This window comes from Leucopleurus acutus, assembly GCF_964270905.1.
Source record: "Leucopleurus acutus genome assembly, chromosome: 3".
In the NCBI taxonomy this organism is placed as follows: Eukaryota; Metazoa; Chordata; class Mammalia; order Artiodactyla; family Delphinidae; genus Leucopleurus; species Leucopleurus acutus.
Genome location: NC_139145.1, coordinates 43,925,254 through 43,943,515, shown reverse-complemented (window position 1 = coordinate 43,943,515; position 18,262 = coordinate 43,925,254). Strand labels below are relative to the sequence as shown.

The 18,262-nt window shown below is 43.6% G+C and overlaps 1 protein-coding gene across 1 annotated transcript in view; it reads left to right on the top strand.

The window, feature by feature from the left end:
• Positions 1-18,262, top strand: part of SGCD (sarcoglycan delta) — a gene marked incomplete at its 3' end in the record, with an annotated part of 395,556 nt that overhangs the window by 247,600 nt on the left and 129,694 nt on the right. Inside the window, exons 3-4 of the mRNA XM_082837340.1 lie at positions 1,274-1,361; positions 7,701-7,820. Coding sequence (XP_082693466.1) covers positions 1,274-1,361; positions 7,701-7,820 — 208 coding nt within the window. The remainder of the gene's footprint in view (positions 1-1,273; positions 1,362-7,700; positions 7,821-18,262) is intronic.

Sequence of the window (18,262 nt, the reverse complement as noted above, 5' to 3'; positions counted from 1 at the left end):
TAACCATCTGGTTACTGACATGTTTTGGCAGAGATTCGTCCTTTTGTTTATGGCTTTAGTTTACTCCAAGAAAGGAAGAATGTCTAAGCTGGGGGTTGGCAAAATATGGCCTATGGGCTACATCCAGCCCTCGGCCTGTTCTCATCTGGCCAGTGAACTGAGATAGTTTCTGCATTTCTAAATGTTTGGTGGGGGAAAGACGGGGAGGAAGAGTAATATTTTATGACAAAATAAGATTATATTAAGTTTAAAATGATATGAAATCAAAATGTCATTATCCACGAAGAACGTTTTACTGGAATACAGCCCTAGCTGTTTGTCTACGTATTGTCTATGGCTCATTTGCACTAAAGCAGATTTGAATAGTTAACACACAGGTGATATGTCCCACAAAACCTAAAGTATTTATTGTCAGGCCCTTTATAGAAAAAGTGTGCCAGCCTGTGTTCTGAGTCATTCTCAGAAATGTCTGCCACTACGTGGAAGGGCGATCAGGTGCCCTTTTTGATTAAAGGGCGGTGGGTTGAAGGCACAGGATGCCTGGAGGAAAAGAAATCTGGAGAAAGAAGAGGAAGAAAGGGGAGGCAGAGGCCACCTTGGAGATGCTGGATCCTCCTGGGTTTTGTATCCATGCGTGGCAAACCTTCTACAAAAAGATTTCCATCTTTCTGAGGAGTACCTGGACTGTCACAGCCAGTGGACCTGCTGGAGGGGGAAACCTGAAGTGTTTTCCACAAGCATTTTCCTCTCCACTAAGAACTCTGCATGGTTCTTTGGAGAAATTGTGAACTAGAAAGGGTGAGAGTAGGAGATTGTCATTCACTCCTGATCATTCCGTGTACCAGAGCTAACTAATATCTACAGTAAGATCTAAAGGGCTCTGTGTCCTTGTTGTCTTTGATTCAACAAACGTGTGTGTGTGTGTGTGTGTGTGTATGAAATCTCTTTGGAGTGTGTCTGTCTATCTGTGTGTCTCTTTGGGGAAAATCCATTCTGATTGAATGCCAATTAATTATCATGTATGTGGGGATCATTAAACATTTAGAATTTTCAAAGAAAGATACATCAGTTAGAACTTGGCTAAGATCAGTTCAGCCCCGTGGGGAGTGGGGATTACAGTTTTGTTTAGAAATCTGCTGCCACCATATATAAAATATATAAACAGTAAGACCTACTGTATAGCACAGAGAACTATACTCAATATCTTGTAATAACCTATAATGAAAAAAAAAATCTGCCATTTTCATATGTTTCTCTAATTTTCTTATTACAGGGTAATGCCCTGTACTTCAAATCTGCCAGAAATGTTACAGTGAACATCCTCAACGAACAGACTAAAGTCCTAACTCAGCTGATAACAGGTAAGAAAAGAAAGAACTTAGCAGTGTCTGGTCCACGGTAAGCGCTCAAAAAACATACAATGGAAGGTTGAATGAAACACCATGTGATGTATCTAAAGAAGGGAAAGTCTGCTCGCACATTTTACAGTGTCGGAAAAGAGAACAAAGCATGTGTTCCCTGATGCTACTCAAGGGCAGAGTCTCATCCTATACACACATTTAACTTATGCAAATCTGATGATACTCGTTTAGGGGGTGGGGAAGAAGAATAAACTATTTTTCATGTAGCATGGCCCCTAAACACCAGCTGCTCAACCACAGGAAAGCTCTCTGCTCCAGTGCCAGAGGAAAAGCTGGCTGTGTTGTATTAACTGGAAGAGAGCACAGTATACACAGAACCATGCACATCATACTTTATGGGTTGTAAAAGGGATTTGTAATGATAGTTTGAATCCATGCCATATTTGCCGTACGTGCTGACTTTGAACCTAGCTCAATTGCGAGATGCAGATGTACCCCGACTGAATATGTTTGTGTAGTTCCTTTTCATGGCGCAGATCTGCTCCTAACAGCCGTGGAGAACACCCAGTGGGGTTTAAGCTGCACAGTGCTGAAATTTAAACAAGAGTTGGTTATTCACCATAATGACTCTAATGATGAACATGGGCCTCACGGTCGCGGTAACACGCTGGGTGGTATGACCGGTGCCCCCTCTGTAGGCTATGAGCAGCGGTAAATAGGAGCTGTCATGCACCTCCACGGCAGAAGGGGAAAGGGGGGCTATGTCTGAACGGCATTGTTACACTTGCAGACAGAAGATGCCATTTGTTTGGCTTCAGGGCTGAAAGAAATGTATACAGATGGACATTTCGAGAAGCCAGTTGCCCAAATGTCCTGAAACATTACTGGCACTAAAACATCTGGAGCCCCACTAATCCCAATGCCACGGGGAGGCAGATGCCTTTGTGCCCAGAGTCTCGCTGGGGAAAGAGCCTCACTCTCCCGCCACCAGATGTGTATGTCTGGAGAGCCACAGCTGGTGGGTGACCTGGACTGGCTTCCACTGGAGGAACAGCTGTGGCAGAGCCCGTAATCCATAAAATTGCTCTTCCAGCGCGCGCCCAGCTCAGCGGCCTCGCTGCTCTAACATGTGGCCCGCAGTCACGATGCTAAATAATTAAATAAACAGCTTCAGTAAGCAATGATTTAAGCAGTGTGCGTGAAAATTGCCTCCAGGAGGGAAATAAATCCGACCTCCAGCTCCCAGATTCCCGCGTTCAAAAGGGACCTATTTCGCCTGATCATTTGATCATTTGCCATCTATTTGCGGTGGGAGATCTGGCTGACTTGAGAGATTTTGTTTTGATAAAGCTGGAACCGGACGAATGACTGTTACTCAGGAAAAGAGTCTGTCCCCCTCCTTCTCCCCCCACCTCCTCCTTTTGCTTCTCTCTTCCGACTCCCCCTTTTCTCCTCCTTCACCCCCTCTTCCTTCCCCCTCTCTCCATCTCCCTTTGTCTCCCTCTGCCTCCCCCTTCTCTCTCGCCTCTTTCCTCTTTCTGTCTCTCCTTTTCTTCTTCTGTTGTTCTCTCCTCTCTACTGCCTCTCTGTTTCCCCATCTTCTTTCTGTCTCCCCTGACCAGGGCAGGCCCCTGGAGCTGAGACCCCATCCCTACCTCTTAAAGTAAGGCACAAGGTAGCTAATATTAAACGAGATGGGCAGAAAGCCATCCTAACACCAGCCGGCAGCAGCCTTTCAAGATGCCTTCTAGAGAGGATAGTACGTACGTTCAAATAGAATTCCCAGTACATACACCCATGCACGATCACCCCTAAAGTTTCCCTTCAGCGTTCTCCTTTTACATTGATGCACATGGTGGAAAGCACAGAGCAGTTCCAGGAGAAAGTATCCTAAGGCCCGGTACACTTAGTGGTGGACTTGCCTGACAGCAAATCATTTTGCCTAAGCGGCCGGGTTTACTGTGGCAGTCCTGAGGATTCAAGAGTTCTCCTGCTTATTACCTAATGATCATGTCTCAAAAGCCCAGAAGAAATTCCAGTGTTAGCGATTCAGGTAATCTTTTCACAGGAAACAATGTTTTAAATGATGGTTAAGTTCCCAGGCCAGGCGACACAGGCATACCTGACTCATGCTGCTGCTGATTTACTATCATCTCAGTAGTAGGTCCAAACAGGGAACCCTCTGACCTGCAAGGAGGAAAGTTGTAGAAGTCTTATACGACATCTAGCCAGAGTGGGGAAAGTCCCCAGGATCAAGGGAGTTGAGGAAAGAAATTAGACTGCACGGCCCCCAGGTCCTTCTAGCTCCCAGATTCATGGCATTGGCAGGCCTGGGAGATGGCCAGTGCATCCTGATGGAGATTAGATAAGGAGGTGCTTCACACGTACACTACTGTGCACAGAAAGGGATTAATTGAAGATTAGTTTCAGGTTACAAATAACGATCTTTTCCATCCTGGAGAGGAAGTGAGCTCACCAAGAGACCTCCTGAGCAAACGCAGGTCTCCAGCTCCATTTACATTTCTTTGTAGAATCGTTTTTTTTGTTTTTTTTTTTTTAAAGATTTCATCATGTCCAAGGAGCTTGGGCAGCCCCAGGTGAAATCAACAAAAGGACAAGCCATCTGCACCATGGAGCCAGCAGTTGCTCTGTGGGGTTTTGGCTAAAACTACCAACTACTGAGCCTTATATACCCAAATGGTTCCGTCCATGTTGTATTCTCAGAAGCCTTGAAAAGCAAGATAACTTAATGGTGTCTTGTGTTCTCTGATGGCTGCAGTCTCTTCAGTACACGCTCCTGTATCTCACACACCATTCGTTAAGTTCACAGTAAACTTAGTTTACACACAGACCAGTGTTCTTGATGCCTCAGGGGTGTGTCTCATGGTATTGCCCAAGTCCATGGAAGCAAAGTCCAAGCATTTGTGTCCACAAGTCATACCGCCATATCTGACTAGATCCAGAGCGGACAAATTGTGCTCACCCTGTGGCCATCCTGAGATCATTCATTCATTCCCTCATTCGTTCATTCATTCATTAGCACTAGACCTCCTGATCTCCAGTCTCCCCCCTAAAAAGAAAAGGTAACAACCTCAAAGCATGGCCAAGTAATACAGATTTTACTGAAGGTTTCTTGTGACCAAGAAGACAGCTACATCTTAGCCCTCCCTAAGCAACCTAATCCCAAGCCCTCACTGCACCTGTCTCTTCTTTCAGGATTTCTCTCTTCCTTGTCTCCAGCTTCCTAATCCCTTTCATCCTCCAAAAGTTCCTCTAATTGCTCCAGCATCCTTTTCCTTTCTAGACAAATAAGCATCCCTTTTCTGCTATGGAATGATTCCTAGGGCACAGTTCCAGATGCAGATCTGCCATTAGCTTGCTGGGTGACCTTGAGGGAGCCCTTGGCTTTGCTTTCACCTGTTCTCACGTACAGCGTGAAGGCAGTCAAAGAAGACAACGTCCAGGTCCCATACCATTTGGAAATGTGTGCTCTGTCTGCTGTTTCCATCCCCCACTCATTAAAGAGCCTTTCCAGTGTGCTTCTTTTTGTCAGAGGGCCAGTGTGGATGTACTGGCAAGAGATCAGTTTTGCTGAATTGACATGATGATGCGAATGAGGGAAGTTCACTCAGAGATGGTCACCATTTGTTCATTTCAATGTGTTGTGACCATTACATTAGAAAAATGGCGATGGTTATGATCCCAATGGCGATGATAATCACAAGATCAGTCCCCTACATTTCACAACTCTTTTCTGCCTACAAATTTCTCTTTATAAACGCAGCATAATTCAGTCCTTTTAACCTTTCTATGCGATAGATAGAATCGATGGTAGTAGCACAGTTTTGCAGATGCAGAAAATGAGGTTCAGAAAGATCAGATGATTTGCCCAAAGTCACATTACCAGAAAATGAGAGAGTTGGGACATAATTTTTGTCTTCTGATTCTTAGTGCGATAGCCTTGCCAAAGAGGAAAGCGGCCCCAGACATCCAGGGGCTGGCCGGGCTCTATCAGCCAAGCGTTGGTGTTCTGTGTGGACATAAATAATTTCACAGAACATCAACACCAGACAAGGCCACTCGTGGCCATGAAGGATGGAGAAAAAGCAGAAAGCAAACACCACCCTGATCATGTCTGAACATACATGAAAAATAGAAACTTTTATCCAAACCACAGGAATCACCAGACTTCCCCCTCTCCCCCTATAATATGAATGACTACTGTTTGTTTATCCATTACAGTTTGGCGTTGCTCTGGTCTTCCCTACTCTAGATAAGATTTACTAAGATGCTAATCGTAAAATTACTCCTAGTACCTGACAGCATGTAATCCAGAATGAAACCTTGCTTCCTTAAACCCTGCCTCCAAATAACCTATTATAAGGCCAGATCCTGTAATAAATTCTTTCTTCTTATTGAGAAGCCCTATGGTTCCCCACGGGTGTGTGTTCTCTCTCACGGCAATGAGTTAAAAACCCAACTTGTTCGACTCCAAGTGTGTTCCTAGTGATCTTTGCCTAGAAGGCACTGAGGGCCCTTTCACTACTACTTTTTTACTAATAAGTGACACTGTCTTGAAAAATAACTAGAAGGAAACAAAAATGCTATACAGTCGGCCCTCCATATCCACGAGTTCCACATTCCTGTATTCAACCAACTACAGGTAGAAACATTTGGGGGAAAAAATTCCAGAAAGATCCAAAAAGCAAAACTTGAATTTGTCCCATGCTGGCAACTGTTTACATAGTATTTATATTGTATTTGCAACTATTTACACAGCATACATTGTATTAGGTATCATAAGTAATTAGATAATTTAAAGTATACAGGAGGGGCTTCCCTGGTGCCGCAGTGGTTAAGAATCCACCTGCCAATGCAGGGGACATGGGTTCGAGCCCTGGTCCAGGAAGATCCCACATGCTGCGGAGCAGCTAAGCCCGTGTGCCACAACTACTGAGCCTGCACTCTAGAGCCCGTGAGCCACAACTACTGAGCCTGAGTGTCACAACTACTGGAGCCCAAGCGCCTAGAGCCCATGCTCCGCAACAAGAGAAGCCACCACAATGAGAAGCCTGCACACCGCAACGAAGAGTAGCCCCTGCTCGCCACAACTAGAGAAAGCCCGTGCGCATCGACAAGGACCCAATGCAGCCAAAAATAAATAAAGTAATTAATTAATTAAATTTATAAAAATAAATAAAGTATACAGGAGAATATGCATAAGTTATATGCGAGTATCACACCGTTTTATGTAAGGGACTTGAACATCCATGGATTTCGATATCCGAGGGATATCCTGGACCTAATCCCCCACAGATACTGAGGGACAGTTATATCAGAATATCCTGGGCAGTTTTGGAAAAAATATAAGCTTTCTGGACTCTACCCTCAAATATTTTTCTATGTGAATTTCCAGTCCAAAAGATAAATTCCTTTTTGATCTCAGCTATTTTCATTGAGAATGACGACACCCCCAGGTTATTCTGATGCACTTCTGTGGTCTAGCTTTTTGGAGCCTTCTGAACTTCAGGTATTTAGGTAGCTCTATGTTGTTGTTGTTGTTGTTTTAAGAATTCTAACGTTAGCTGTTCTACTTTTTCCATAATACCTAAAACTCTCTGCAGTTTTCTGGTTGATTTATTAACACATGTTTAAATGTCTGTCTGTCTGTCTCTATCAGCAGGTAAGTGCTAAGGGATCAGGGACTTTGTCTTCCTTTTGCCGCTACTATAGCCTCAGCTTCAAGAAGAGTATCTGTTGTGATATGATAAAACCTCTAAAATTTATTTTTTATTGAATGAAATTCTATCATGAAAGATTCAGTAACTTTCAAGGCAATTAATTACAAGATATTATAGCCTCTTCTGTCAAGAAATGACTTATATACTTGTCTGGTGTCAAATGCAGCCAGCGGGTCAGGGGTGGAAAGAGTGAGGCAGATTTCAGCTGAATTTAAAGGTGCCCTTTCCAACAGTTAGGGCTGGCCAAAGATATGCCGGTCCTTCAAGAGATGGTGAGTATTTTGTGCTTTCATAAATGCAAGCCAAAATCTACAAGTATTTGGAAGTGATTTGCTGGTTAGCTGAGGGAAATCTCACTCAAGCATTAGTTTGGAGGAAGGACAGAATGGTTTTTAAAATCCTAGCTGGAGAGCGTATGATTAAAAGTAATTGACGAGATATGGCTAGAGTCATGCGGCTAATTGTCACAGCCAGCTTCTGAAAACCAATCCATTTACATTAAAGTCCAATACAATCTAGTCAGATGTATCTGTTCTGCGAAAAGCTCTTTATAATTGAATGCAACGGAACTAACGTATTCCCTCTCTCCCCCTTCTAGGGCCAAAAGCTGTAGAAGCTTATGGCAACAAGTTCGAGGTGAAGACAGTTTCTGGAAAATTGCTCTTCTCTGCAGATAGCAATGAAGTGGTAGTAGGAGCTGAGAGATTAAGAGTTTTAGGTAAGTAAACTTCAGTCCTTGAACTGGTTTAATGCTACTGTGTACATTTTAGAGGAGAAGTTAAATGGTGTCTATAAGAGTGATTTTGGCTAATTACCTGTAAAGGTAATTTTACTCTCTCAAAGCAAGGAAGATGCACCTCCCAGGCCCCACCTTAAAAGTTTCTCAAATCGTGAGTCTTTGTGGCACGTCCGCCATCATCAAGCTTCGGGTGGGGATGTGTGCTCATACCAGGAAACGTACTAATCCTCACAGGTTGGCAGTCCTGCAGTAAGCAGTCAGGACTTGTATACGTTGTTACAGTGATTACTAAACCTGGTTGTCAATTAAGAATCATGTAGGGAACTTCTGAAAAAGTTCAGGTTCACGGATCCAAGCCTGACTTAACTGAATTAGAAGTTCTTTTGTAAGGACCCAAGGATTCATTTGTAAAAACAGCAATTTCTCTGTTGGTTCCACTATTGGAATCATTGAATTTGGCTGGACACCGAAATGGTCTAGCAGGGTGGTTTAAGAGTTCTGGTACTGGAGCTAACCTAGCTTTTCATCCGGCTCTGTCACCTACTGGCTGTGTGATTTTAGACAAATTACCAACATCACTGAACCAGTTTCCTTTTCTGCTCGATTGGGCTAAGAACACCTACCTCCTCTAGTTCTCCCTGGGGCTCAATCAGATTGTGTTAGATCATGTTATACACACTTAACACAGTGCCCAGCACAAAACAGTACTCATTCAGTGCTGCTGCTGTTAATACTCCTGCTGCTATTAATACTAATCATGCTTTTCCTTCTCTTGCTCTCTGTGAGTACCAGTTAAAAGCTCAGACTCTGGAATTAACCCACTGTATTTTTAATGCTATGTCTGTCCTTTAATAGCTGTGTGACCTAAAGCAAGTTAGCTAACCTCTCTACACCTATGTTTTGCTCATCTATAAAATGGGGGTAATAGAAGTATCTACCCTCTGAGACTGGAAGGATTGAATGAAATAATCTATGGAAAGTGGTTCGTAAGTTGGCTAAAAATAGGAAGTGTTCACTAAGTGCTAGATGTTATTAACTTAAATTATTATGTTATTTGTACTTGAACTTATTATTTGCTGTGTACATTATTAGTTGCACCCTGCATCTTCTTTCTTCTCTATTAGTGCTGTCTTCCTTCTGTTCATCACCTCCACCCTCAGTCCATCAGCTTGTCTGGCCTGTCTGTCTGTCTGTCTATCTGATATAATACACATTCATATCTAACTTTCTTGCTAGATGACTCCTAAGTTTCCATCCCCAGGCCTGGCATCTTGCCTGAGTTCTAGGTCTTCCTTTTCATCTAGCTACTCCACCAGCCTCTCATACTTAGTGGATCTTGAGTGCCTAACGTAATAACACACGTGAACCTGCACGCACACGCACACACCCCACACACACACTCACCCTCTACTCTCCCACCTGTATCTACCCCTGACTCCCCTGTCACTCTTACTGGCCCCATTATGCTTTCCTCTGTCAGTGTCAAAACTTCAGCATCGTTCCGACCAGCAGCAGGCTCAGCACAGTCAGAAGATGGCAGTGGCCATCCTGACAGAACTCAATGGCATGGGAGGGCCGGGTGCAGAGGCAGCGAGCCAGGGGCGGTCTAATCGCTGCTCAGGTGCCCACTGGGATGGAACAATTCCTTTGTCTTTCAGGGCCTTGCTTTTTCCTATCTGTAAGATGAGAGTTGTCCAAAGCAGAAGTTTCAAACCATTTTTTAAAACTTAGCAACAGAAACTTTTAAAAATAAAATTTCATACCAAACCCCAATCAGTAAAATGTAGAAAAGAACAACACTGGGCTTCCCTGGTGGCGCAGCGGTTGAGAGTCCACCTGCCGATGCAGGGGACACGGGTTCGTGCCCCAGTCCAGGAAGATTCCGCATGCCGCGGAGCAGCTGGGCCCGTGAGCCATGGCCGCTGAGCCTGCGCATCCGGAGCCTGTGCTCCACAACGGGAGAGGCCACACCAGTGAGAGGCCTGCGTACCAAAAAAAAAAAAAAAAAAAAAAAAAGAACAGCACTGCTCTGTGTTGTGGATGGGGCTTTTAAGGCATAAAGGTTAAGCTGCATAGCTTCTTTCTTCCCCCCCACTCTGTCCTTGGGAGACCTCTTAGAACTTATTTTTAAAACCCCCTAAGTAGATAGTCTTTAAAAGAAAAAAAGGTAAAGTCTACTGACCACTTGCCATGATCCAAGTAGGATGCTTTAGGTGCATTATTGCATTTAGACCTCACCAACACCTTGTGAGGCAGGCACTGTTTTTATCATCCCCATTTTACAGATGGCGGAACTGAGCTATAGGGAGAGGTGAGCCATAGTAAAGGGTGAGAGCCAGGATTCCCAGCCAGGTATTTGAATACAGACTGCTTCACATTAAAGCACTATACTTTGCTGCCCCCTCAAATTGGTCCCATTTTTAGATGAGTACACTAAGGCTTGAAAAGGTGAAGAAACTTGCCAAGATCAGGTACCAGTAAGTGGTGGGACTGATGTTCAAATCCTTGCCTATGGACTCCACCCTTCGTGCACATGGCTACACAGAAATGTAGTTCGAAGACCTTTGCCAACTCTCACAATGAATGTTTTTCTCTATTATTCGTAGAAATGGCACTTTCTATGTTAGTTCTAAGTTTTGGGGGGGAAAAAATGCAGAAACGTTAAGCTATCCTCTTAGTCAAGAGTCTTTTGCTCTACCAGTTCTAAAATAACTGCCCAGGGGAAAAAGTGATGGTATCTCATGCCGAGATCATTTTGTACAAATGGTGTTTGGCACTTCCCATCAGTCTTTGGGGCTTCGTGAGTCACCTCACTGCTTTACAATCTGACTTTGCAAAGATACAGATATTTTAGATATCCAAACACTGTGGTTTCATCCCAGTTTACAAAACTCTATGATGGTATCATTTAAGAACTTCCCCCCCTCCCCTATTGTGACATAAACTAAGGATTGGAAGACGATTGTAGCATTTGGTCACTTGAAGGCAGGTGGATAATTTTGCTGCTGTTGTTTCTTGTGCTTGTGATATTTCACTTACAGAATGATTTAGGATAAAATCTGTCTCTATCCATCATCAGAAGCATTTGCTTTTTTGTGTAAAAATGTAGAAAGGAAGCATCATAATAAATACCACTGCTGCTACCAATGCTGAAAAGAAGAGGAAATGACCACCCCACAAATCTCACATCAACCTACTCAGTGAAATGAGCCTAGTGTGTTGCAGAAATGAGCTTCCTGTCATCTGGGATTCAGCCATATGGTGTCGAAGGAGAAGTTTAGGCAATTTCATTTTCAGCTTAATGAGAAGTTTGTCTTTTTGAGTCATCAGACTGCTCAAACTCTTGGGAGGTTGGAATCTGGTTGCATATTTCGTGGTGGAATCTAACATAGCTGGGTTTGAATCTTTGCTCAAGCATTTACAATCTGAGTGACCCTATCCAAGTCTATTTTTCTCTTTAAGCTTTAGTTTCTACACGTATAAAACAAAGAGAGAGGAATACAATAAAGAATGGAAGTAAGAATGAATGAATACAGGAAGAAACATCTGTAAATAAATCAGTAATTTTAGTTGATAGCTGAGTAAGAACCTGCAGTAGAAGATAATAATAACCCTAAGGAGATAATGTCTCTTGGAAACAGTTGCTTAACCCATGGGATCAGAAGGGTTGTTTATACTCCTCTCTGGATAACCACACCCACCTATTCAGTTTTCAGGATAATGACTCCCTTGGGCACACTCCAAGGACATTGAATAGTCAGCCTAAAGGACTAGTAGCCATACCTCATAAAGAACAGTTCGATTATCTGGAAACTTTTATCCTGGAAAAGATATGGAGGAATCATGTAGGCAGACAGCAGTTGCTGACGTTTCATAATGCACATGTTTCCTGGGGTAAAAAGAGCAGGCAAGAGCTGTGTAGTTGAGTGGTCGAGAGAACAGGTTTAATCCCGGTTTCTGTCATTTGTCAGCCAGTGCCTTGGGATATGTCACTTTCCCTTTCTAGGCTTCCTTCTACTCTGTGACATGGTGTAATAATGCCTGACTCTCTCAGGAGTTCGGAGAAGTAGATGGTACAGTATATGTACTGATTATCAGCACAGTGATTGGTACGAGGTCAGCACTCTACGTGCTGAGTGTTGTGTCGGTGATGGCTTTTGCTGTTCCACTTGGACTTCAGGGAACCCATCAAGTTCTAAAATTGTACCTAGCCCTCGTATGTTCATAGAAGAAGGTACTCAGAAATTGGCTTAGGACTTGTAGGAGTGTTCAGATATCAGTTAAGTTTGGACTGGTAGATTTCCTGAACACAGCTAGGCTCAGAAGAGAAAATACCTTTTGAAGATAGGGATTGAAGGCCTGGGTTGAATTCCCGAAATTGTAGGGTGTTTCCTTCCACTCAAAGACAGTGGTTCTCAGAGCATGGTCCTTAAATTAGGAGCATCAGCCATGGTCTACTTGTTCGACATGCAAATTCTCAAGCTCCACGCTAGACCTATTGATCAGAAACTCAGGAGTAGGGCCAGTAAGCTGTAGGTGATTCTGATGTAGGCTAAAGCAGGGGTCTCCAACCCCCGGGCTGCGGACCTCTACCAGTCCGCAGCCTATTAGGAACCAGGCTGTAGAGCAGGAAGTGAGCGCTGGGCAAGTGAGCCAAGCTTCATCTGCCGCGCCCCATCGCTGGCATTACCCCCTGAACTATCGCCCCCCCCCCAGTCCGTGGAAAATTGTCTTCCATGAAACCGGTTCCTGGTGCCAAAAAGGTTGGGGACCGCTACGCTAAAGAACACTGACCTAAGACAGTCACAGCTCAATCATTTTGCCACTACTTTGCTGGTAGCTCTCATTTGAGTTCAGGTTCAGCTTGTTCCACTTTGCTCCAGAAAAGCTACAATATAAATAGAGCAAACACACACTGAGGGCTTATTCTGTGCAAGATGCCGGTCACTTGCCATGAGTAAATGCATTGGATCCACAGCACAATCTTAGAGGAACCTGGCTCATCAGCTTGATTTATAGAGGGGCAAACTGGGGCACAGAGTGCTGTGAACTTTGTCCTCAGTTCCACAGAGGGACACTGGCAGAGTCAGGATCTGAATCCAGGCGGTCTTACCCACTGTGCCTGATGACCTCTGTCACAGTGAGCTTCAACTTCCCTGAACTCCGTAGCACGTTGCGTCATACTGAGCGGCAAAGAGAACTGGACCACAGTTGTCCACTTATTCCCCTCATTATCTGGTTTCTAGAGACGCCGCTCTTCCCACAGTTTTCCCACATCTGTAACTGTTCCTCCACTTCCTTCGCTACCTCTTCTTTCACTTACTCAGGGACGTGGATTCACTCCCGGCACCACACATGGACTTGCCCCTGGGTCAGTCCTTAGTTTTCTTTTTTCACGTTTCTATGGAAAATCCCATACTTACATACAGTTTCAATAGTTGCCCTTTTCAGGTGACCCTCAAATCTGTATTTGCCTTGAACGGTCTTCTCATTTGTAGTTCCACATTTCCAAAAACCTGGACTTTTCTGCGTGGGTGTCTCTCCATCACTTTCACTTCATCACTTGCAGCTGAACTTACCAATCGCCCTGTCACACTCCCCACCTCTCCAGCACCTACTTCCCAAACTCTCCACACGGGGCCTCCATGCCCCTAGGCTTCAGGGCCTTGCTTTCATTCAGGTACCAGGCCCTGTCTTTCTTCCCATGGGCATCAATGTCTTTGTCAACCTTAGGTTTTCCATATTACAAAGGTATCTATTTAGGTCTTACACAAGAGAATTTAAGTTTATAGCCAAGCCCGTTCATTTAATAACCAAAATGGTGTAAAATTAGCATGCAGGATGAGGCATGGTATAGTTTAACTTTAATTACAGAACAAAGGTATTAAGTACCAGTCAGCAGTGGCCTTTAAAAAGCAGCAAAAGTAGGCAACATAAAAGCCAGTGCATCTAAGAGGCATCTTCATGGAGACGCCAGGGAAAACATCATTTTGATCTTCATTAGTGACCAGTTTCATTGAACAATGAATTGGACATTATAGCCCCTATAAACAAAGCATAATTATAAAATGTTATTCTGATTGTTAATTAGGTCTCTTTATACTCTAGATTAGTTTTTTAAAATATGTCCTCTAGATGCCACTTGATGTTAATTATCCAAGTTACATTACTATCAATTGAAAAACGTTTTTAATTAAATCTAAAGCCATTTAAATTAACATAAGATTTATAGAAATTTAAATGTGGTCTGATGCATTTAGCCTTTTGAATTAGTTTTTGATGAAACCCTGTACTGCAGCCTGGTAATTGATAATTATGATGAAAAGAGTAGGGTGTTCTTAGTAGTGTTCATTCATTAAATATATGTGTGTGTGTATACACACACACACACAAATGCACATGTACATTTATATATAAGATATCTTTACTGTTATTGGAGTCATGGAGATATAGAGATGAAGTGGTTAATGTTCCTACTCTTTCAGGGAGGTATCTTGTCAGGGAGATGAAACACACATGCTAATATGTGAGAGCCCAAGCAGAAAACAAGCTTCTTAGAAGGATAGAAGCAAAGGGACTCCAGAATTACAGATTCTAGATGTAGTAGGGTGGTATCCCAGAGAGAATTTTGAAAGCTTTGTAAATGAAGGGAGTATTTGAACTAGGTCTTGAGTATGGATTGGGGGAAAAAAACACATGAGAGTGCTTTCTTGGCAAATGGAATAGCACTTGTTTATCTGTCAGGACTCATTTGGTTGTGATTTCTGTGAATCCAACTCAAAGCCAGAGGCGGGGAGATTTATTGCCCTTGTGGTAGAAAAGTTCAGTGGTAGCCAGCTTCAGGCTAGATTCAGTGGCTCGAATAATGTGACCAAAATTCAGTCTCTGTCTTTCTCTTACCATCTCTTAGCTCTGTTTTCCAGTCTTGCATTTGGTCATCACCTCTGCTGGTGAACAGGAGGAGGGCTTACCTTCCGAATATAAATCCAACAAAGTCCTTGTTTTTACTGTGACTGGACTGACTTGGGCCATATGCTCATCCTTGAATGAGTCATCATGACCCGGATGATGGAATCTGCTGGTTAGCATGGCCTGGTTCATATTCCACTGCTGGAGCTACGGTGGGAAATGCCGGGGAGTGAGATAAAGAAGGGGTCAGTTCTCAAAAGGAAAACTGAGGTGGTGTTACTGGGAGGGGGACTGGGTGCTGGGCAAAGAAAAATAGCAGCTATTCATTATATTTTTATTATAATAATCAAAGGCACCATCATGAAAACTCATGACTGTTGTACATGCAACGGTGGAACCCAGGCATTATGAAGGGTGTCCATGGAAGATACTCTGTGAGCTCTGTCCCCCTTGCTTGCCTAGCCCCAGACACCCTGGCTTCCTTGCTTCATCACCAAGCATGTTTTCACCACCCATCGTTAGTACTTACGCTTCCCTCTGCATGGAATCCTCTTTCACAGTCTATGCATTAAGGATCTCTTTCTTTATGGCTTGAATATCACTTCATCAAAGAGGTATTCTTAGATTCCCTTAAAAAAATGGCATGTTCCTGCTATCAAGTCTATACCAGGCGTTGGCAGAGTATGGCCTGTGGGCCAAATCACACCACTACCACTGCTTGGTTTTGTAAATAATGTTGTACTGGAACACAGCCAGGCTCACGTGTATTGTCTATGGTCGCTTTCACACTACAACAGCGGAGTTTAGTAGTTGAGACAGATCGTGTGGCCCACAAAGCCTAAAATATTTATTATTTGGCACGCTACAGGAAGTGTTTGGTACTTTTACCTGCTTTATTCCTCTTCAGAGCAATTACCACAACATGACATAGCATGTTGCGTATATATGTGTTTATTTTCATCCTGTCCACCTCATTAAAATGTAAACTTCATGACAACAGGAACTTTTGTTTTTCAGAGTCCAGAATGGTGCCTGGTGCCTAGTAAGTGCTCACTAATATTTGTTGCATGAAAGGATTGAAATTTTTGAACCTTGGAATGTTTGATAACCAATCTGGATAGTACAGAGAAACAGAGGGAGTGAGACCTTGCATCTAAGTTAAGAGATTATTATAATATCTTTGTTGAGGATTCATGAAGTCCTAAACTAGGATAGAGAGAGAGAGAGAACACATGGGAACGATCATCTTGAAGGAGAACTGATGCATCTTGGCAACTAATTGGACGTGGAAAGTCAAGAGGGAGGGAAGCTGGGATGCTTCTGGTCTTGTGCACCTTGTCAGTCAGACAGCTGTGGCACGGTTAACGGAAATGTATAGGAGCAACGGCAGGTTTAGGATTGAAGATGAATAGTTCAGTTGTGGAGGCACTGGATCTTGCTGCTTGAGCACCTCTCTAAGGGGGAGGCCAAGTGTTTGGTGGGAAATGCCAGCCCAAGAAAAGGCCCACAAGAGATGCCCCACTGAGCAGCTGAGCAGAAGGGTCAGAGAACCATTGACACAGATTGAACAGGTGAACACCAGCGAGGTGATGGCCTAATAGGGCATCCAGGAGCAAGAACGTAGAGAAGCTCTTCAAATAGAGCATCACTGAAACAGCTCCCAGGTCCAGGCCATTTCTTTCTCTGATGGAGGTTCAGGGCTGGCTTACTGGGGCCATGGCTGCCTTGCTGGAGGCATCCTTAGAATTTGAGGGCGTCATCCTGTGTTCTTACACTTGTTCTAATCCGCTCTGCCTTTCTCCACGAGAAGGAACTCAGAAGCTTTCGAATGTGGCATAACTGGGTTCTGCCGTACCTACCAGCTACCTGAAGTTGGCTACGCTACTCAGATCATTTAGTCCATGTATGTGGGTGCTAAATAAACAAACTTTCCCCTTTTCCTATTTCTTTGCCTCCATCTTTTTCTCTTCTTTCTCCTCCTTTCTGAAGTATCTCATCAGTGGGTAGAAGGAAGCATGAGAGAGGCTACAGGATTATAGTAAAAAGTGGAACATACTTCCTCTTCTGTGATGGTAAAAACTGAATAGTTCAGACATTGCTCCTTGGGAGAGAAGGGCCTTCCAACCTAACAGTAACATTTGGGTAACAAATCAGAGGAACCCCAAAACTTGCCAGGGCCCTCCTTCTCTCTGTTATCCTTAGCAGAGATCATCTGCTGGGGATTCAACTATTTACAGAGAACTGCCAGTCCTACAATTCTTCTGGCATCTCATCCCAAAGTTGGTTTATTATTTATAGGCATACAGGAATACTGTATTAGATCATAAAGATACGTTTCTCATAAATAATGTAGCGAGAAAGCCACATATAAAAGAGTCTCAGATGAACAGTTCCAACCTTAATAAACCAGAGATACTAAATGAGAAAAAGCACAATTTTACAATAGAGAAATAATAATGGGGTTTCATCGGAAAGGCTGCTGGAAGTACAACTCTTATCATTCTCCAAAAAATAAAAAAGAGCCAGTCCCAAAGCCTGGTTGATTCCACCACCTGGTTTCACGTGTTCACCCACCCACGTGCACGGGCATCTTAAGCTGCCTTGGGTCAGCTTTTCCCCCCACGCTTAGGGGTTGATCCCTGATGCGGGAGGAGGATGCATTTGCCGGGCCCCATGCGCTTTTCCCTTGGGCAGGAGGGAGATGTGATTTCATATCAGCGTGATGGCTTAATCATTCTGTGTCAACATCCCCCGCTGTCCCAGCAGTGTTGCCTTAGCCAACCTCCCCCGTTGCTGAGCCGTTGTCTTCCTCATGTGCACGTGGGGATGGGGAGAGGAGGTAAAAAGGCAGTTGGGGACATTTGTCAGCTTTCTAGTTTGATTGAAGAGTTGATGAGGTTCACTACTTGGCTGCTTGCAGGAGAACCAATTCCAGCACTTACTAAGGGAGGGCCATGTTTGGTTTTTTGTCTGTGGAACCGAGACGACTTTAATTTCTCTGTCAAGCTACAGCTAATATGCTTTCAGGCATCTGTTGGCTTGTTTTTATCCTCAAAGTTGTCTTCTTCCCAGTTAATGCCAAAGACACAGTATTTTCAGACAAGGAGATTAACTTCTACCAGGCCATCTTCAGTGGCAAGAGGCTTGCCAGAGAGTTTGGCTCTATCATCTCCTTTCTCATTAATCATATTCACTGTTGTAGAATATTCTTATGCAACCAGAAGTCACCTGAGTTGGATTTTTTTTCTTTCTTCCCAGCAGAGGCCAAGTGGAATGTTGGTATTCCACGGTGACACTAGGAATTTAATGAGATGACAGTGTGAATAAGAAACTCTCAGTGTGCAGAATAAGGAAGGAAATTAACTTTATTCTCCTCTAAGGAAGGGACTTGAGTTTAATTCTGCTCATTTGAGTGGGAGGAAAGAGCGCAAAACATACTGGTATTGTGCTTTTCCTCCCACCTTGCTCTAAGCTTTACCAGTCTTTGAATCTCAACTGCTTCGGCACCCTGT